The sequence below is a fragment of the Chaetodon trifascialis genome, chromosome 23 (genome assembly GCF_039877785.1).
Source record: "Chaetodon trifascialis isolate fChaTrf1 chromosome 23, fChaTrf1.hap1, whole genome shotgun sequence".
NCBI classification, from domain to species: domain Eukaryota; kingdom Metazoa; phylum Chordata; class Actinopteri; order Chaetodontiformes; family Chaetodontidae; genus Chaetodon; species Chaetodon trifascialis.
Window position 1 is genome coordinate 8,089,250 of NC_092078.1, and position 21,872 is coordinate 8,111,121.

A 21,872-nucleotide genomic window follows, 5' to 3' on the forward strand; every position below is an offset into this window, starting at 1 on the left:
TAAGCTGAGTCAAGCTGCACACAGGTTGCCAGGTCAGGACAGGAAGTCCGGTATATTAAAGCCTCATATGGTGTCGATGGTGTACTGTATATTTCAGTTTGGTTAAATTCTGATTGCATACATTCACCAATATACCTATAAATCTATTTAAATGCTCATTAAGAAATCCTATTCCCATATAACTTTAATTGCATTGTCAATTTATCATGTTTATAAAGTGATTCCCAACCCTTTTTTTGTGCATCAAAATATGCACCTTTTTTTGTAAAATTTTTATTTTATTTTATTTTATTTTATTTTTTACTAATCTCTTTAGTCTGACCCCTCAGAATTTCCTTGGGACCCTGACCTACAATTTGGGAATCAATGTTCTAAAAATAAGTCATATCATCAAGGTTCATGTCTGTCTCAAAGGGCGTAAAAGCTATTTTTCAAAGTTAAAGGCACAGGTTTAGTTTACTTTCAGTTATTTACTGTGGTTTGACTTCTTTACCCTCGCTTGCAAAACACTTTGTGAATTTTACTTGATGATGAAATCTCAGTAAGCGCAGTTTTATAACCTCTGTTAATCGCTAAAAATTTGTAGCGGGTCATTAATTTTATTTTGAAAGTTTTAACAGGAAACAGTCATATGCCGCTGTGACTAACTTGACTGTGGTCCACTAGTTTCGTAGACTAACTAACCATCGGCAGTCCGCTGATCAAACAGGAGACATGGGACCGTGGAGTCACCGGGGGGGGGGGGTAACTCTTCTCAGCGATTCACCACAACAACTCAAACCAAAGGAAGTCATATCGAACTAAACATGCTGAAAGGAGCTTCTACTTTTTCAACTTTTTGCCCAGTTTCCGCTCAGTAAAGGACCGGCGGTGAGACCGCTTAAATGACAGCTGAAGAAGTTATCCGTGAATTTTTGATAGCCAGGGCAAAGTGCCACACCTTCGCTTAGCGCAACAGGTAGGTCCAAACAATATTTACTGACTTTCCTGTTCTTTGTGGCTCGCTGACATGAAAAATACTGCTCTGAATTAACTTTAAAGTGGCTGGAAAGTGTTTTTTGAAGCGTTATTAATCGTTTGTTAGCGCATCTTCGACGGTTATTCACAGCAACAGGTGAACGTTAGGATGTCAGCCATATGGCGAGGGTCCGCTTCGACACACAAAACACGGTAAAAACACGACATTACACGGTGTAAGATAGTTTGTACAGTACTTTATGTACGCTAACATGGTGCCACAGATAATAAAAGTAGGTTTGATAAGCGCGCTGTAAGCTAATTTTGTAGTAGCCTAGCCAAATGTAACGCAGTGGAGATGAGAGTACACCTGCTGCACGCAGTGGCAAAGTCTGTTAACAGGTACTATCAACAGATTAATACATATATGTTGTATTATCTGGAGGTAAGCCTAGTCATAAGTAACAAAAAAGAAAAAAAAGAAAAAGAAAGAAAGAAAGAAACTCAAAGTTTTTAATGACTTTCTGTTTATTTTATTTCCCAACGAAGTTGTAAATGTTGTCGGCCGGCTAATAATGAAATTTAAAGGTAATGAGTCACAGGATCAGCCTGTTAAATATCCATCATGTGTGAGTCTTTAATCATGTGATTATTATTTTTTTCAATCTAAAAAAATAATTTTATTGGTCAGTTAATCCACAGTTTTGCCTGTTAGATTGCCTTTTACTGTCTGACTAACGCTCCAGAAACCCAAAGATAGTCAGTTTACAATAATATGAAACAGAAAAGAAACAAACATTTAGAGGAGAATGTTGCTGAATTTTACTTAAAAGTGACTCAAATCAATAATCATTTATCAGAAAAGTTGTCACATAATCTTCTGTTGATTTACCAATCGATGACTGTTTGGGCTCTTGCAGGATGTAAACTTCATTTAGGCTGATAAATATGAGTGTGTATGTCTAGTGTGTATGTGTGTAAAAACAAATCTGAACTTCATTGTGTCAGTGTGTCACACACACACACACACACACACACACACACACACACACACACACACACACACACACAGTGACAAACCGCACTGGAGCCGAGCTGAAAATTTCCATCACACCTTGAACACACAGCACCTGGACAGGTGAAGTTAATGAGTGCATGGAGAGCTGTTATTGGGGGCGCTTGTTCTTTGTTGGGATGGAGTAGTGGAGGAGGAGGAGGAGGAGGAGTGGTCTTGAATCAGTCAACCAGAACTCATGTACACGGCCTTGGGCTTTGTTTGCACATCTAACATGTCGTCTCTCTGAACCCTGGTTCACTCACAAACTTCATGTCTGAGCCCACAGCGGACATATCTGTCCTAAACATGATGTTAACAGCCATGTGCAAGCAGCTTTCATACATCATGTGTCTCTTATAAATCCCTGATGGCTCTTTGACCTGTCTTCTAGCTCCCAGCAGGCGAGATTTACTACTTCATGACGGCTGATTCATGCAGGATGCTATGTTGTGGTTTGCAAAGCCCAGTTCCTTTTAACTTTAGTGGAAGACTCCACCCATGTGGCAGCGTATTAAACAAAAACAAGCCATTAAAAGTGTATGCAAATACTATTTGCACAAGGTCTAGTCTGCTTTGCACCAGCGCTGCCGCTGCACGTTGACTCCACCTGAAACAGGATATCAGCATGGGAATGGAGCTCAGAGCTGCTGCTGACATTACGTTCTGGAAAACAGATCGTACAGTTTATTTGTCTTAAAGTAAAGGATGTGCTGTTGCGTAACAGTAGGGAGGTCATATAATTTTACCTGACAGAGGGGTGTTAATTAAAACAAGAAGGAATAATCCCGAACACTCTGACACTAATTAAAATTAAAGAGACTAAGATTAAAAAGAAACAAATCCCAGACGTTTGTCCACCTTCTCTGCTGTAAATTAGCACAGATACAAGAGATACAGAAACAATTAGTGCATGAGTTGATTAAACAGGAAATGAATCTGCAGCTATTTTTGTAATTGTTTCTTGCTACAGTTTAATCAAGTAGAAATGGCAGATATTGTCTCCAGTACCTCAGATGTAAAGACTGGCTGCTTTTCTCCATTTTATGTTATTCTAAGTTGAATGTCTTCAGGGTTTTCAGAGTGCTGGTCTGACAAAACAAGAAATTCAGCTTTGGCTCTGGGAAATTCAAACATTTGTCAGGATAGATGGATTGGAAATGAAAACAGTCACTAGTTGCAGCCGTAAAATCAGAGTATTTGAAGTATCAAACCTGGATCAGATATGTGAAGATATCATCCTGCATAATGGTTGTTTAAATGTTAAAGATCAACTCGAAGAGGTGGTTTACCCTTTACTCTTTTAATGACTGCATCGCTGGCTCTTCCTCATTTCAAGGTGCACTCCTCTTCGGCCCCTCGTTGGCTTGTTTACTCGCTAAAGTACAATTCAGGAGCTCCTGGATCAGGAGGAGCCACGCGAGGACAACAGCAGCAGCTCTGTTTGCAGTGTGAGAGCGAGAGGAGGAGAGTGCTATTGATAAGTGTGGGCTGCTGGGTGATAGAGAGGAGACAGGAGTTGTTTTCATCAGGCCAAGGCCATCTGAAAATGATGTTTGAACACTGCTCATCATAGTCACACACCAAACTGTGTATTGACAAGTTGAAATAAAGAAAAAAAGCATGTGTAAGCAGACATCTGAAATCAAATTAACGTAAAAATATAGATTGTTCCTTCACGAGGCCTAACTTTATATAAATTACTTGCTATGACAACCCACCATGGGCACCACGTGGCCAATCACACCTGCTTTATTCAGGTCAGCTCGTCAAGCACGCGCATCAACGGCGAGTCGTTTTCCTTCTCTTTAAGAGCTGATGTTTAACAGTATTTTAGATTTGTGACGTGACACAGTAACATCACCCGGATGAGTAGCTCGAGCTCCTTTATGATGGCGTTAATTTTGTTAACAGAAACTGTGACTAATATGTTCGTCAACACCTCACGAGGAAAAACTCTTTCAGCATAAAACAGGAAGTAACTAAACTAAAACCCCAAAACCATGCCTGCTAAATAAAAAAATAGCAGTCCAGTCATCAGAATGAAACCACAGATCGTACAGTTTGACATCAAGAAGACGAGGGGATGGTGGTGGCGTGACAGCCAGGCGAGACGACTGTAGAGCGCTAAACAGCTGTTTGAGATGTGTTTGTGTCTAGAAAAAACTGGTTTTTAATGTGATGTCAAGGCATTTTCCAGCCGTGTTTGTCGCCACTAAACCAGGCATTTTAAGACAAAACATTATCTTTCCCACCCCTAACCAAGTGTTTTTTGTGCCTAAACTGAAGTAGACTTAAACCACAGCGCTGTCACAACATACAGTTGAAAACTGAGTGTGAAGAAACTTACATTTTGAAAGTATAGAAACATAAAGTTTGAACATATCTTTGGTTTGCAGAAAAGTGCAATGCCAACATTTATTCTGGCAGTAGGCTTGAAAAATAGCTGACAAAACTAACACCACCTTATGGGAAGTGTTATCAGGTGAGGAAGGTTATCGCACCGACTGTATATGCAGGTTATTAAAAGCTGGATCAAGCAGTGGGAGAGACAGCGTCTTTTTTCCTTTGTCCCAGCACAGACTTTAAAATCATGTATTGACATTTCAGCTGGATTGTAAAAGCCTCAGAGCTGATAAGAGGCCTAAATTGAGCTCCTTATCGAATGCTGCCGTTTTCTTCCTGCAGAGAAACGCACAGGGTCACACCGGCCGCTGATGACTACAAGGAAATCCTGTCAATAATTGCTTTGTTTTCAGTTTTGCTCTATGTTTAATAAGTACGATAAAACAAACTTAGCTGTAGATCAGGACACAAAGATCTATGACCAGAAAAGGGCTGCACGTTGAGATTAGATGAAGATTATTTGTAATGCAGATGATTGATTGGTCACTCATTAAACATTAATTCGTCAATGTGTAAAGGCATGTTTAGCGGCTCATCGCTTGGGAAAGAAAATCCTGAGGGTAGAGGTTCATTGTGGACTCTTGGGACGCATATTTGCTTTAGATATTCTAAACTCAAGGATCACTTGCTGAGCTGTTCCCAGAGCTTTCAGCCATGGCCCCTGGTGTTCTTGAGATACAGCTGAAAGCTGCAGGAACTGCAGACCAAGGAAAGGCAAGATTGTTGTATTTGCATGGCACCTTTCAAAGGCAGGGCTTCAAGAACAGCAGTCAGAATTTCAATAAAAAGGAAAATCAATTAAAAATACAATAAAATTAAATGGATGTAATGAAATTAAAGAGCAGAAATACAATCATACTGCACCCAGATGATAAAATGGCCCAAGTCCCATGAAGGAAATTAAAGTGCAGTGGAGAAATTAAGAATAAATCTTGTCAGTTGAGGTAAAACCAGTGAATCAGCCACTGTGGAAGCTATTTCTGCATTTCGTATGGATTGTTATCAACAAGGATGCCACCATCAGGCCTTGTTCGTCACTGATTTCATGTCATCAGAATTGGCTGATCCGGTTCTGATCACTGATTGGTCCCTGAGCTTAAACATCTTTACGGACAGGTCACCATCACATTATTTATTTGGTCAGTAAAATGCTCTGTGCTTGTTGCAGTCAACAGCTGCCAAAAATACCTTCATCCTCCTCAAGTCTTTCTGAGCACAGACAACATTTCAGTCACACTTGTCGCCACCGGTCCTGTCTGACGGCATGTCAGTGATGCAGACTCACGCTTATTTCATCCTGAGACCTATCACGCCACGTTGCCTTTGTGGTGGCAAAACTCAACGAGATTAGGTTCTGAAACAATGTCCACAGGCTGCATAAGAGAAGCAGCATGTTAGCAGCACTTCTGTGTGTTGATCACCTGCATGTTGGCAGCACTCGAGGCCAATGCACATCACCTCTGCATATTAAAGTGTAGAAATACACCAAAACGCAAGCAGTGACACAGATCCAAACAGTGCAGACGTACGAAACTATGATGCATTCAAAACAATAATCCTTAAAAAGCAGTTTTTTGCTGAGAAAATAATGTGGCAGATCAGACTGGGGGCCGCAACTAACAATTATTTTCATTATTGATTCATCAGCAGACTTTTCTCCAATAATGGACTGAATTGTTTTGTCTTTAAAATGTAAGAAATTCTCAGAAAATAGCCTGTAAAAATTTCCCAGAGCTCAAGGTGATTGTCCAAAACACAAATGTATTCAGTTTGCAATTCTAAAAAAAACACATAAAAGCAGCAATTTTTCACATTTGAGAAGATGGAACCAGAGACTGTTCAGCACTTTAGCCTAAAAAATGCTTTGAAGCAATTATACCAAACATCAAAATTGTTGCTAATTTATTTTCTTAATGAATCTTTGCAGCTTTAGAGCAGTCTCTGAACACACGGGATGAGTAATGTTCATTTTCCTCTGTTTCCTCTTTTGCTTGGTGAAGAGTTTATTATGATTTAATACCTGATCGATCAGAGCACCCCTGGCTGGTAGTCTGGAAGTAGAGGAGAGGAATAAGAGCTTGTTGAAGTCATAGAATTCGCTATAATATTTCCAAAACTGTAATTGACTTCAAAGTGGGTCAAACATGTCCACCAGCTTCCCTCCCAGCATGCCAGGCATGCACATCCACCGCCAAAATGGAAATTCCCTCCATGTTTCTGTCTGCATTGTCTGCACTGCACAAGTTTTGAAAGTTCAAATTTCAGGAAAGTCGGTGTGACGAAACACACTGTAGATGAACAAAAGATAGAGAAACAATAAACAGAAAACAACAGCCAGTCAGATGGGTGTCAGACCAGTTAGCCCACTATTCCATCACTGCACCCCTCCCACGTCACCCGCATGAAGGCGATCTCCCTTCACACACATACACACACACACACACACACACACACACACACACACACACACACACACACACACACAACACACACACACACACACACACACACCTAGTGTGTCAAGATGTAAATGAGGATTTTATAATGTGACACACTGCTTACATAAGATGACCTTCTCAGGGATCTATCAGGTGACCGAGCTATGTTGCAACAGCGGGGTCTTGTCTGTGAAAGTCTCGGCTCCTTTTTTGAAAAGTTCACCAGAGACCCTCAAGAGAAATATTCATATCTACACCTCAGGCAGCAACTCCGAATGTGCATTCAATTACTGTCAGTAGATAAGAGAAAAGGGATTTTTGTGATCTATTAGCAAGCCTCGAACGTTATTCAAGCTCTCTGTTATTGTCTCTAAACCTCGTCGACCTGTATTTGGTTTTCCAGTGTTGGTATGCGCCGTGTTTAGACCAGCAACTCAAACCCACAGTCATACAGAAATGGCTGTGGATAGATTTCAATCATCTAAGGGAACAACAAAAACAGCTGGTATCAGATATGCGACACTGAGGGAAGGCTGTCTGAAGGAGGTGATACTGTGTTTTTGTGTTTTGAGGTGGTGTGAGAGGCCGCAGATCAAATCACGGCAGGAACGATCGGTTTGGAACATCGTTTGTGTTTTTCCACGTTAAAGGTACCCTGTCAATTTTTCTTGTTTACATTGAGTGTTTCTCACCAAAACACCTTGTTTGTATCCTTTAATTTGTCTGCAGCTGTCTCCTTTTCTGCCTTTGTGGGCGCATTGCTGTGTTTCTTGGTGTGTTACCGCCCCTTGTCACCATGTGAAAACTTTGCTAAATAGTGCTGAAAAGCTCCACAGGTTACCTTTAAGTTAACATTTCTTTTGATGTGGATTTTGAATTGAGGTGTCCAGATGGAGTTTGGTTCCATTTTGAATCCAGATCTGTAAAAGAAATAGTTTGACATTTTGGGAAATATGCTTATTCGCTATCTTGCCAATAGTTAGAGAACATTGATACCACTCCTGCAGCTGTGTGCTAAATGTGAAGTTACGGATAGGAGTTAGCACAGACATTAGCTTAGCACCAAGACTGGAAACAAGGGGAAACTGCTAGTCTAGCTTTGTGCAAAGGTATGAAAACATCTGCCTGTTAGCGTCTTAAAACCACATGTGTATTTTTTGCTTGAAGGGTTATGTGATGGACTTTTTCTTGGCTTTCTGACAATTTCTGTGTGTTTGCACTTCACCCGCCTACCCGATGACGTCTGAATTCATGTGTGATCGTGGAATAAGACGTGCTGTGATTGGATGGCAAAAAAATCATGTAGTCTGATCCCGGCGCAATGTCTGAAGAAATTCTTACATTTTTATGAAATACACTTTTAGTTATTTAGCTGTTGGGGAAATGAGCAGTGCCACTGCGTCACACAGCAAAAGCTGAGGAGTGTTTTCCACCACCAATGTCTGCAGGGGCAACTCTGGATCTCAATTGAATCTTTGTATTATAGTTATTTGCAACTTCAGCTCCTTGAAAGTTAAAAATAATTAAGCTTTGATCAGAGATTTGAAAGGATTCAGATGAGCAGTTATCAAACCCCATGTCTTTATCTGATGAACCCAGTAAAGGTATCCCAGACTCCTTTAAAACAAGGACACACATTAGTTTTCTCATTTTCTAACATCCTCATTTCAAAGAGTAGTTTTCAGCCATTGCGCATACAATAACTTCTGTTTGCAAACAGGTGAAATCAATTTCAACTGGACTCTGTCCCCAGAGGAAGAATTATTTTAAGCCTTATCTGTCCGGATGAAATTTTTCCACCCGCAGCAATCTTCCAAAACTGGCTCTGACTGCCACCTCGGCAGGTATCCCCTGGATTTCAATCCAATCCACATTTAGGGGACACTACAGCAATCCCACTTTTATTGCACCTGTTTCTCCAAGATGAAATGTTTCAATTTCCTCTGAGCAAAACTCAGAAAGCGAAAAAATGGGAGCTCAGCCAAGCTGCCGGCGCTGAAATATCTCTCCCCTTCAGTAATCGTCCTACGATCTTCCCTGTCGTAAAAAACAGTGGCAATATATAATATATTGAACGGCACAGGGAGCAGATAAAGCACAGTTATTGCCAGCCAACAATGGCCAATATCTGAATGAATGAATGATGGTCATTCGAAGCACAGATTGAATCCTTGATCTCATCATGACTTTGGAAAGTCTCCAGGGGAACAACATGATTGGTCAGTTGGGTGTTCTGATGTGAATCTGAGTCGGCTGCTGTTGGTTACTGTAAAGCCTGTGGGAGGCTTGAGAGGCACAGAGAAAATCCTCATTACTGACAGGTTTGCATGGCTCTCAGCTTCTCATGAATCCTCTGATGTGCTTTAAGCCAGGACCTCTTCCATGGAGTCCACCATGTTCCCCTTTTCCACCCTCTAAATTGTGTGCTTTTTTTCTTTTGCGTGATAATACACAGAAAATGTTCAGATTACGACTGCTGGCCAGGTAAAGCAAGCAATTTACAGACTTAATTGATCGACGTTTTGCCAGATTTGGATCTTGGTTTTAAGGCAACACAGAACACGAAAATGCAAAAGATTAATCTTTAAACCAGCAGGAACGGGAATTCTTGGGTGTTCACCACACTAGCATTAGCAATTTCCTGGTTTTTCCACTTTTGTCTGTCTAAAGCTATTTACTCTCCAAACACAAGCAGACACACTGGAGCCAGAACATGCCTGATTAGTCATGTTCGTCTTGTCATTTACTTTAAGCGGAGTTGTCTTTGACTTTTAATGTCACTTAGTTATGAGGACAGTGATGTAACTAGCTAGTTACTCATGAGCCCTTGCTGCTCGGAGGAGCGTTGTCAGCTGCCTGGGCGAAGACAGCACAGAGTCATCGCAGCCCTGCAGGACTAGTTCCCCTCCGACTTTCAGCCGTTTCCGCTGACCAGAAGCAGAATTGGTAGCCCGAGGCAGGTAACACTACAACCACATTGTCAGTCAACCCAGAGTCAGTTTTTGCCTTGCAAATGTGCAACCCAACTCCATGCCAATGCAAAGCAGCTTTTTCCGTCCCAGTCAGCCAGTCTGATGTAGTGTCCTCAGCCTATGTCAGAAGTCAGCTAGAACACTACTAAATGCATGTGTGACAAATTACACATTTCTGGGGGTAAGAAATAAAAAAATCTTTAAATTTGTATAGTCTTAAAGATTTAATTGAATTAAATAACAGCCAAGAGTCGAGTAGTCATGCAGCGAATAAAAAGTTACTTAAACTTATGTAATTTAGTAATTTTGAACTTAGTTCTAACTTGCATCAGCACTGTTGCATTGAACGTATACACTCAATTCATATGACAGACTTATGAAAGCTGCAAGAGTTTCAAGGTCTCACATTGAAATTAACCTCCTCATTGCCGTGTCCACTTTTACTGAACACAACCTTGTTTTCCAGCCTTGTTCAGTTCCCATGATTTGACACATGAGAGGGAAAGTCATGAGGTTGACTTCAGGCAGAAATGCTCTTCAGTACTTCACGTCGTACCAGCTTCTCTTTGACGCTCGCTGGTTTGTTCTCATGTTTTTTCTTTGTCGTGTTACTGATCAAATGATATTGCAAATACCTTGAGAGAAGAAATAACAAAATGCATAATGATCACACTTATGTGTTGTTTGTAAAACATTCCTTTTACTGTATTCTGTGAGATACATGAATTCAGATCTTCATAAAGTACATAGTTAAAAAGCAAAAAAATCAGGAAAGCTAAGTTTAGCTGCATATTTAGCTTGTAAACAAAAACAGTCAATCTATTAGTGAATCGACAGATAATGTTTCTGTATTTAGGGGTTTTTTTGTCTTCTGTTATAGCAAGTTGAATATATTTGGGTTTCTGATTGTTGGTCGGACAGAAGAGTTTCATTTCCTGACATTTTATTATAGAGGTCATATTGTAGGTCGTATTGCTGCTGTTGGTCATCTCATGGATTAGTTTCCTAAGGGACAAACATGAGCTTAAACCTGCGTTTATTGTTTTGTTTGCTATTTGGGGAACAAGCTGTCAAATTGATATGATGATGAGGAGACACAGAGAAACATACATTGGGAGTCATGTTGCTGACCACCTGATAAGTCCAATATTCACTCACCTGAAACATCTGACTGTTTAGCGGATAAATGTGCCCCCGTGTTCTCCAAACAATCACGAACTTTGTCTGATAAACCCACTGTCACTACTTGCCCAGCACCAATTGGCAAAATTGGATTTTTTGTTCAAAACATCTGGAAACAACACCGATGAGAGCTGAGAGAGTGAATAAAAACAATGCTGTGAGCCAGAGAACCAAAACAATGAGCTGAAAGACGCTGAAATGCTCCTTAGAGCTGAAGTTAAACTGCAGAGTTGGTATATATTAATCTACAAATGGCTCCTTGAACACTGCAAGTAATAATTTGCTAAATTGAGAACGTAAAAACATTGATTAGTGCAGCTTTAAGTATTAAGTTTGATGCATCATTTCCAGGCAGCCAGGATGATCTAGGTATATCTGTGTGTAATGTAGAAAATAATTCAGTTGGGAAGTTTTAATTAAAACCCTTTTGCCATATTTGGTAATTTTCTAAAGAAAACTGTGGAGTCGTTTAACGTGAAGTAAGTTATCGCTTAATTTACTCCCTGTCACAGCATTTACTAATCCATGTACTGTCACTGGGTTTTATCTGCAGTGAAAACATGGTGCCAGGAAGGAACTAAACTTATTCTCATGCTCATAATTAATTCATAGCAATTCAGAAACTGTCATGTCAAAGGCTTTAGGACCATTTATTGCAACAAATATGCAGTCGTATTTGGCAGAGGAGGCTTTGAGCTTCAAGACGCTCCCCAAACGAATCCCAGCAGCCCGCATGACTCCGAGGCAAGCACATTAAAACTCCCCCAAGGGTATTGAGAGCAGAAAGCAGCAGACACATATCACTGAGATATGGAATATACATAATGCACAAGGCGAGAAATGCCACCACACAACAAGAAAGAGAGGAGGAGGAGGAGGAGTAGGAGGAGGAGGAAGCTGGTGGCAGCAGAAATCAGCCTGAGCGATCAGAGGATTGAGAGTTGGAGTTTGTCAGATGATTACTGACCTGCTTGAATGTGACAAGTAATTGTAAAAGTTGGCTGATAGTGACTTCAGCATTCAGCCGGGATTAAAACAACGTTCCATTAATGTGATAGTTCAACACCCGCTGGGAAATTACCTCCTCTCTTGCTCCCCCCCTGGAAGATAAGGGATACTTCAGCAGGGTGGATGCTTGCCAGTCCAACAGTGTTAAAACAGGGTCCTCACTTTGAAAGTCTGTCAAACCGCTGGGCCTTGACTTGGATTGCACTTGGCGTGATGGTGCACCCTCTTAGCTTTCTCCTAAGCGGCTGTGAATGTGTTGGAGGTCCCGGTGAAAATGTGGATCAGTGTGTGGTGGGGATTGTTTCAGTCAGGTTCAGGTCAAGCCCACCTGAAATCACAAGAGATCGTGTCTGTGGAGAAGAAAGAGATAACAGACGGCACTCGAAGACAAGAGGATTGTACTCGTGAGATTTGTCCGGGTTGACTTTGCCTCCATCCTCAGTGACTTAAACCTTGAATCCTAAATACTGCTGTTGTCAGTACTGATTAGTCACATTAGACCGCGGCTGAAAATAGTCCCCAACAAATGCAGTTTTTCCTCCTTTTTGAGTGATGTTTGGTAAAAACCTCAGTACTTAGCCATATATTAATGGCCTAAGTGGGGTCTTGCTATTTTCATGGCAATCGTTGGTGATATTTTACTTTACAATCACAGTTGTGCTCAAAGGTTCAGCTGAATGTAAAGAAAAGGCCCGCAGCATCAGAGAGTTCAGGTTAAGTATAGAAGCAGTTTTGTCTCGTGGGCACACATCCTTCCTTTTAGTCCACAAAGAGAGACTGTGTCCTCTACCTTTGTCGCTCTCTCTTTCTCCTTTGCTTGCAGACAAACCCCGTTCAAGACTCGGTGATTAATTATTTACCCAGGCAATGAAATGCCAAAGCCTGGAGAAACACACCACCGGGATAGAAAAGGTCACTCCCACCCTGCTCATAGATACACACTCCTCGATACACGCTCGCACACACAACAGTGATGGATGGCAATAACATCTTTATCGGTGCTTCAGGCAGACAGTTTTCATCCTCGTGTCCAAACAGCGTCGAGACCAAGGGCAAAGCAAAAACTTGACTGATGAGGTGAAATCTTCAAGAGAGCCCCTGAAAAAAGCCCTCATTTAAAAACCACTCACATGTCAGAGGTGGTGAACCGGACGATCAATAGCAGTCTCTGACTCCGTCAAAGCCGTGTGTGTCACCGCAGAGCCGACTGTAACCTTTCCTTTATGAGCGAGCTCAGACGCCGAAAACGATATGTTCTTGTTTTCAGGGAAGTTTTGTCACTTTCGATTTTGTCTGCCGTTCAGTCGAAGGCGGTTTGTGTGATTAAAGTTTAATTGCTTTCTTAATGTCCCTCCACAGCTCCACGACACAGCTGGCCAAATGGGGTGCCAGTGCTGCAGGATGATAAAAAGGTGAGATGTGCCTCCTCTTCTGTTTGTTTCCTGTAACACGATCCTTCCAGTGATGACTGTCAGGGCACAATCTTTCTGTGAGTTGAAGGGTTCATTCATCCAAATGAAACCCTTTTTCTAATTTAGTGCTAGCCAGGTTTGGTTTTATGCTTCAGGGTTTCCAGACACGCTGCCCCAGTCACTCACTGGATAATCCACAGACCTCACTGTCAACAGCTTTCATTGATTTCTTTCCACCGCAGGAACAGGAAGTCAGTGATTTGTCCTCTTTTTACAATCTAAATGCTCACTGCAGGGCTGCAAAGGGTGATTATTACCCTCAATCTTTTCAAGTTTTTTCAATAATCAGTTAATTGTTTAGTCTCTAAAATATCAGAAAATGAGGGTAAATGTATCTTATTTCTACATTATACATATATTCTGTGCACACCCTGTACCTTAAACCCTCGATTCAGATAACAGGGAACAAAAGTTTGTGGACACGTGATCAGTTTAGTGAGTCGATGACGCCCTAAATAACAGCCACACATTAAATATATGACATTTACTGTGTGAAACAGCTCCTGTGTTCTTTGTCTTGAAGGTTAGCAGTTTATTTTTTATGGCGTTATTGGAGGTGGTATTTATTTTACAGCATTGTGGCACACCTCCACCATAAAGGGAACGCTTGTATGAGATCGAGAAAGGCAGGAAATCTTTGACTCAAGGCAAGTTAAAGGCTTGACAGGATTGGTAAATGAAAACATAAAAACAAATTGCTGGTTTACATTTATACAGCATTGGTTGTATAAAGGGTTCGTGCCAAAATACCTCGAAAAACTCCCTCTGTACTTTGTGTGTAGAGCTAATTAGCAAATGATACCATGCTAACATGCTAAACTAGGATAGAGAACGTGGTAAACATTACAACCGCTCATCAGCATTGTGTCAGTGTGAGCATGTTAGCATGCTGGTGTTAGCATTTAGCATGAAGCCCCTCGCTAGAGACTTCCTCATCTGCCCGTCAGTGGCAGCTCCAGCGTCTCCTTACCCACATAATGATTTCTCGTCGTGTTTCATGCAGATAGTGAGAGGTCCATTTCTAATACGTCTGCACTCTCGGCCTCACGTGGGCCCTTTGTACAAACTGTGAGTCAATATGCCAATAGCCATCACCCCTGGTTACTGTATTTCTTCTCAGGACTGTCTATTCATTAAAAGTCTACAAGGCATCGTTGTCAGGGCTCGACATCGCTGTGTTTTTTGAGGTGAGCGCGGAGACGGAACATGGCCGGGAAACGAGATTTTGATTGCAGATTAATGAAAGGGCACGCTGTGATTCGCATACCAGAGTCGTAATCCCCCCTTCACACTTTTTTTTTTCTTTCCCATGTCAAAGACACACATTTGAACGCTTGTGACACACACACATACCTCCCTAATTGTCCAGGGTGTCACATTTCTGGGCTTAGTGGGGTTTGGCGTGGTGGGCGTGGAGGCTGCTGGGTCGACAGTTTGGCCTCAGTATCAGCAGGCTGACACTCACACAACAACCCAGGGCTAATTTTTTATTCATTTTTTTAATCCAGAATTCTTTCTAGTGTTTAAGTTTCAAGACTGGTATCTTTGAATTAAAGATACAAATCTGTGTGCAAAATTAAGGTTTTTAGTGTTTTCTCACATGGTTACAGGGACTAATTTTAGCTTTCTGCAAGTCTTTCTCCTTACTTGTGTATTTTGAAGGATTTTATGAGCTGTCAATGTCATAAAAGGGCTGTGATCAGCATTTTTCTGCAGCAGGAAAGTCAATTATTTCTCGGTACATGTCCAGAAATCCATTCAAAAACAGATGAACTAGTTGAAGGGTGAAGCATGATGAATCAGTTCCCTGCTGGATGATGTTTAATTGCGTTGCTACAAAAGCGAAATTACAATGATTCTTTTTGTATGCCAGATTATGTGTGTGATTATGTTGAGTGTTTACTTTTAACATAATAGTAAATACAATTCTTATAATACTTTTTTGCTTTGCAGTTTGTGCCGGGGGGGGGGGGGGGGGGGGGGAATTTCCATTGATTTAAAAAGGACGCTGTACTTCACATTAAGGAAACTAAAGATCAGGATGCATCTAATGGTGTTGGCGGCATAAAATCCATAGGCACCACTGCACCCTGCATTACATTTTGAACCAGTATAATCAGCTTAAATCTGTGTAGCACAAGAAGTGTCCAGATCGTCGTCACACACATCAGACATGGTGAATTGTAGTTCTCCCATAACCCATAGCCATACCCATGCAGTAAACAGCATCCGGTCTGGTGCTTCATCAGAGTCAAAACGCATGTAAATAATGGTTTCTTCCAGAATGGAGGAGCCTCCTAAGAAAACTCTTCAACATAAAACCCAAGGCAGTAAGGGAATCCCAACAGAGAGGGGAAAGCAGGAACTCCCCAGAATCGACTGCACCTACTTAATGCAAAGAGGCTCGTCGACATTAAAATCAGAGCTTAACACTGGAGAGATGCTGCTCTTCTCTGTCTGTGGGACTTTTTGTGCATTGCGTGCTTTGCATCAGCAGCTTTATTTCAATGAAATATAACAGAAAATCTGCCTTTTTAAATCAACGTACCCCAAAATGTGTCTGCTTTTCCCCTTTGTTTTGTCTCTGAAAATCGTCAAAAACCAGAAAGTTGCAGCCACAAGTTTTTTGAGCCTGCTCTTTGAAAACAGCCTGGAGATGGAAAGGTCAGCCTGGAGTCGGTGAAAATGCTGTCATTCTCTCACACAGCTTTTGTCCAGCTTTATTAATCATTGCTTTTTTTATGAAACACCTTCTGTGTTTGGCTTTTCTGAAAGCGAGCCTCAAATTTCACCTTGGCAGCCGGGACACAGCGGCGGTGAGAGACACAGAAAACATTCATTTTCTCAGCTTTCCACTGTGAGGGGAGACGGAGGGGAGGATGCAGGGTGAGGGAAAGGTGCTCGAGTCAGAGAGGGTGAGCCAGTGTGCGCTAGCTTGTGGCTATAAATGTGTAGGCAGGTGGCGGTTTTGTGTGTCTGCTTACCAGGGGGTGAAAAAAGCTGCTATTGAATCAGTCGATGCACCTGAACGTTATCTTCTTAATTCTCAGACTTTGTTAAGTACATGAATAATGAACAGCGTGAAGTAAAGCCGAAAGAGAGGAAGCACAGAAAACAAGTCAAGAGGACAACTTGAGAACGGAGGAGGAGGAGGCGGGAGCGAGGCGATAGACGGAAAAAGCTCGAGGGAAGGCGCTCATATCAAGGAGAAGTCAAGTGCAAAGGGATAGTAGATTAGCAAGCGGCGACTACATTACAGTCACAAAGGAGGAGAAACGAGGAGGAGGTTTGTGTGCAGGGGCGGAGAGGCACCTGGAGAGGTGTGAGATGGGAGCTCTACTGGGGTAACGAGGCTAGCGGTGGAGGAGAAAACAAATGAAAGGAAGAGGAGATGAAAAACACGAGGCTGTCGCAGCAGGTGATGTCTGACAGCCTGTTACACCGTCCACAAAATAAAGGCCCCCCGCCGACGCTCCTAATACCCGCTGAGGTGTGCAAGAGTGCGATCTTGAGCTTATACCCTTGTAAGAAAATCCTCCAAAATGGGGAATCAGACAGTCATTACAGCCTACAAGGGGCTATTTAAGGTGCAGAGCTCAAATGAGCATTAATTAGTCTCAGACCTTCATCGACCTCCTCCGTCCAACGAGGAATTGGGACAACATCGACGAGTCTGTGCAGAGCGCACAGCGGCGTGTGATTTACCCAGCAGAGGAGTGATTTCACAGCAAAGAGTGCGCAGACGAGAGCGGGGATCCAACAGGAGAGCAAATCCATCCCATCAACGGCGAAGACTGACTGAGAGGAAACTTTCATTATGCCGGGTGCATGTGAAGATGCCCCCTTCGCATTCAACATTCGTCGCTCATCTTAATGAGCTGAACTGTGTGGCATAAAAAGGCCTCATTATTTTTGGTTTTATGTAACGAAATGAAAAACAAAACGTGAACACATTTGTGTGTTTTTTTTAGCATTTATTGTTTTGTTGGGATTCTGGCATGTAATTAGCTGCCCATTTGTTTTTTTTTTGTCTCCATTTTTCCTTTCAGTTTCCATTAGAAAATGCATTTTCTGAGCTGTTATGACAAAGACCTTTTCACAGCAGGAAGCAGCAGATTTAATGGAGGCATGAAAGAGTTTATCGTAATATCTACTACATTTCTTTATTTTTCAGTGAAAATGAGGGAAAATTAAAAACGACGAGGCCAAAGGATAATGGAGTATCATTAGCTTCCTCTGTAGTAAAAACTAGTGAAGGAGCAATTATCTTGCATTTTAGCCTTTTGTTGATTACAGTAACATCTCAGAGGCGTCTCCTTTACAGCAGTTGTAGTGGAGAATATGCTTTTTTTAAGACGACTGATCCCACCGTCATGTCTGCCTTAAGCATGGAGCTAGAGCAAAGCTTAGCATAGCTTAGCTTAAAGGTTACAAACTGGGGAAACAGCTAGCCTTCAAACTTAGCGTGGCTAATCGCTTCTTGGCTACAACTCCGTTATTCCCAGCTAACTCTTAAAAGAAAGAAAAACATTTTCCAAGATGTTGAATGATGCTGTTATGGTTTACTTTTTCTCATTACTTCAACTGTTGTAGCATTAAGCTAGCATTAGCTAGATTAGGAAATCAATATGCACTCATATCTATACAATAAGTATGGAGCTAGAGCCAAGAGCTAGCTTACTATAAAGGCTGGGAGCAGGGTGAAAAAGCTAGCCTGGCTTTCTTCAGAGTTCACAAATTCGCCCACAGGTCCTCCAAAACTCACTAATTTGTGTTGTTGTATCTAACTTTAGACAGAGCTAGGCTAGCTGTTTCTCCCTGCTTCCAGTCTTTATGCTAGCCTAATTGCCTCTTGGCTGCAGCTTCCTATTAAACAACTTAAAATTGTTTAAAACAAAACAGCATCTGATAGCAGAAGTCAGTATTTTCCTATTTAAATCAGAATTGGAGGGAGAGGAGTGCAGTCAGGGCCTGTCACATCAGCAGTGCAGACATTAGCACAGCCACAGCCAGATGCACCGTGTGTAAACGTGGAGTGTATGCATGTCACAGATGGAGCTGTGGCGTTAGAAAGGCGCATCGACTGCAGTGAAACATCTTTGTTGTCTGTGAACAACACGTGTTTTCATTGATTGTCACAGGAACATCTGACTCCTGCCGCCCAGTCAGGCAGACAGAAATAGTTCTCTGTGTCTCATCCAGGAAATAAGCGGTGATGCTGCGTGTAACTCAGACTCTGAATTAATCTTTCATTCCTTCTGTCACCATGTCATTTGATTAAAAGTCATATTTGAGTTAAGTAGGTGTCGATGTATTTGTATCTGTTTTCATTGAGTTTCGTCTATAAAATGCTAAAAATGTCTGGAGAAAAATAATGAATCCACATGTTTAAGAATCTAACCCCCCCCCTCCGCCTGTGTCTCTCACAGCTACATCTACGACCCCTCTGTGGCGGTGGATGTGAGGAAGACCGACTCTGCAGGCAGCTCGCTCTACCAGCCCCACCACTTCTCAGGTGGGGCCCCCAGCACCGACCCGCTCAGCGGCCACAACAAGCAGAAGCAGGGCTTCCACAACCTGGGCTACAGCAAGTCCAACGACAGCACCCTGAAGCTCGAGGTGGACAACAACCACGTCAACCAGAGGCTGCACGCTGCGCCCTCTGAGAAGGAGCTGCACAGGAAGGCCAGCGCTCCACCTGCGGAGGTGTACATCATCCAGCCTGAAGCTCTGGGGCCAAGATGGACGCTGCAGGAAAAAGGCCCGAGCCAAGTGCCGGTTTACCCCAACATACAGGAGTACGAGAACCAGACGAGGTACGGTGAGCGGGGACACCGCGAGACAAGGAACAGGTGGGACAGCTCCGTCACCGAGTGCGTGATTGGCAGCGAAAGCCTGTCAGCAGACGAGACGGATGAGGGCGTGGGAGGGACGCCGGAGTACCCGTGTGACACAGGGGACGAGGGGAGCGTCCTGTCAGTGGACATCCACACCAGCACCACAAGCCTGTCCTCGGGCGACACCAGGGACGAGCTGAGACTGCCAAAGACTCCGGACGTTTCCACCGTCGAGAGCGGGATCTCGGTGATGAAGAGCGAGGACGAGGAAGAGGCGAGGAACGAGGAGGAGGAGGTGCAGAGCGTCACAGACTCGATGGTGGCGGAGGCTCTCGCTGCTTTGGAGGCCGCCACCGCCGGGGAGGACTGTGAGTGACGGACCTCTGCGCGCGCTGTCTCCCTGAGTGCGACTTGACAAAACCACCACGAAACCACCGCAGCTCTGAGTCAAAGAACAGGGAGCGAGCGAAGGAAACCTCTGTTTACAAAGAAGTACAGATTTATTTTTGAACTCAGAGTCTCGGATATTTTTTTATTTTGATGACCGAAGAGAACGTCTGCCTTGTGAGGGAGGCAACTTTTCCAGAGCTGCGAGCTTTTGCATGAAGCCACAAATGAAGGGACGCTGTGTAGACTGAGCATCGCCTGCAGCCACGTCCGCCTGTTCGTCCAGTGTGCTCAAACACTCCTCTGTCCTCACAAGCCTGTGCGTGCTCACTGACTGTTTGCCATGTCCACACTGCCCTCGCACAGGTATTCGTACAAAACAAAACGTTGCTTTTATCAACATGGTTATGCTAACTGCTAGCATAGAGCTAACATCTCATTCGTGAACACAGTCCTTGCCATAGCTTGCTGTTCCTTCAGGAATCTCGCCCTCTTTTCTCTGAGCAGGCGAGAGAGGAAAGGTCAAAGCTTTTTTTTTTTTTTAACACTATGTTTTTGTCTCTCTACCGTCTTCTCTTGTTATTTATAATATATTCACTCGCATCGTTTTTGATTTACTGTGAGAAGAAACTGGACGTTGCTAAGCGGATGAGGAAGAGGATGAGCAATTCCTTATTTATTGCTTATTGTGTCGTCTTTGATTTTTGTCAGAATGAATATCGTATCTACTTGGAAATTTGGAGAAATTAATTTACGCACTGTTCATATCAGATATGTGTACACTGACAATTGTCCTTTTTTTAAATGTCAATTAATGTGATTTAATGCACAACATGACTGTGAGACATTTGTTATGCGCTGGCATGTCAGAGGATCTATGCACACTGGAGATCTTGAGCAGGTTACCAAAGGATTCAATAGAAAATAGCCACTTGTGCATTTCACTGATGTTACTTTAGTTTCTGCAGTTTTTCAACCTTCGCTGAACTTTGAGCTTAACAAGACCAAGCCGGTGAGTCAACCACGAGGCGGCCATCAGTTCACCCAACGAGCTCTTTCGCTGTTTTTCAGGCTTTGAGTTTCTCGTCTGGCCTGTGACATTAGTTCAACCTGCAGCTCGCTCACGTGCCCAAAAGAACTAATTGAGGCCGGACGCCGTGTAGAAGAAATGATTGAAGAGTGTGTTCATGCTAAATAAGCTGTTTTGCTCAATTGTTTCACTGCAACTCCCCTTTTCACTCATTGTTTGCCTGCCAAATCATTTCTACTGACATTTGTATTATAAAATAAAGGAATGTACTTTAAAAAATGTTAAGCGTGAGGTACTTTCTGTATTTATGTGCAATTCTTTATTCTGATTTGGCCTTCAGTATAGATTATAAGAGGTAGACAGAAGAAATGAGCTAGTTGGCTAACATTAGCTATGCTGTAGCAGTAAATATCAGTGGCTTTATCTCTTTATATTACCGCCCTGTCACCTCAGTCGCGATGATATTTGCTCTTGAGTCACAGCGAGCAGACGTGCAGTGTTACATGTTTATGTAAACATGAGACTCGTCCACGTATACTGCAGAACATCTTTAAAATGTCAAAATGCATATTCCGCATAACATCAAATGCTTGTTTACAAGCGTCACCTCCCACCCTCTTCGTAAACAAGTGCCATCACTGTGGGAGTTCTGCATTTAAACCTCCACTGCAGCAGTTAGAGCCTCGGCGGGCAGCGTCCGGAGCCCCGGGGCCTCGGCTAATGAGCACCTCAGGGCTTACTGCTCGAACCAGGAAGACACACACGGAGCACCTTGGAAACATCCACAACAGATGAGGCTGTAAGAAACCCTGATTGGCTGAGTGACCTCGGCTCCACGCTGCAGGAGAGGAGGCTTCTTCAGCACCGACTTCAAGATTTCTTCAGGAATCAAATCACATAATCTATAACAGACTTCTGCTCCGAAAACTAAAAATGAGCTTTTTCTTTTTGAAGTTTCGAATGTACTTTTATGTTTGCAGTCAAGAAAAGACACACCTGCACCGAAGTATGTGCGTGATTGTCTCCCGAAATGAGAAAAGCGTATTTCCATATGTCTGTGTAGCGCGATGACAACAGGATCTGCTGTGAAGTTCCTGCTTAATCAAACCACTGACTCATCTTTTCATCA

The 21,872-nt window shown here is 42.6% G+C and overlaps 1 protein-coding gene across 1 annotated transcript; it reads left to right on the forward strand.

The window, feature by feature from the left end:
• Nucleotides 1–685: 685 nt before the first annotated feature.
• LOC139351548 (uncharacterized) lies at nucleotides 686–20,963 on the forward strand. The gene is made up of 3 exons (XM_070993491.1): nucleotides 686–958; nucleotides 13,377–13,429; nucleotides 18,919–20,963. The coding sequence occupies exons 2-3, from the start codon at nucleotides 13,398–13,400 to the stop codon at nucleotides 19,700–19,702; spliced, it is 816 nt and encodes a 271-aa protein (XP_070849592.1). The 5' UTR covers nucleotides 686–958; nucleotides 13,377–13,397; the 3' UTR covers nucleotides 19,703–20,963.
• Nucleotides 20,964–21,872: the final 909 nt, after the last annotated feature.

Coding starts and splice junctions, on each gene's coding strand:
- LOC139351548 (XM_070993491.1), top strand. CDS start 13,398: ATGGGGTGCCAGTGCTGCAGGATGATAAAAAG. Junction 13,430..18,918: donor TGCTGCAGGATGATAAAAAG/GTGAGATGTGCC, acceptor TGTCTCTCACAG/CTACATCTACGACCCCTCTG.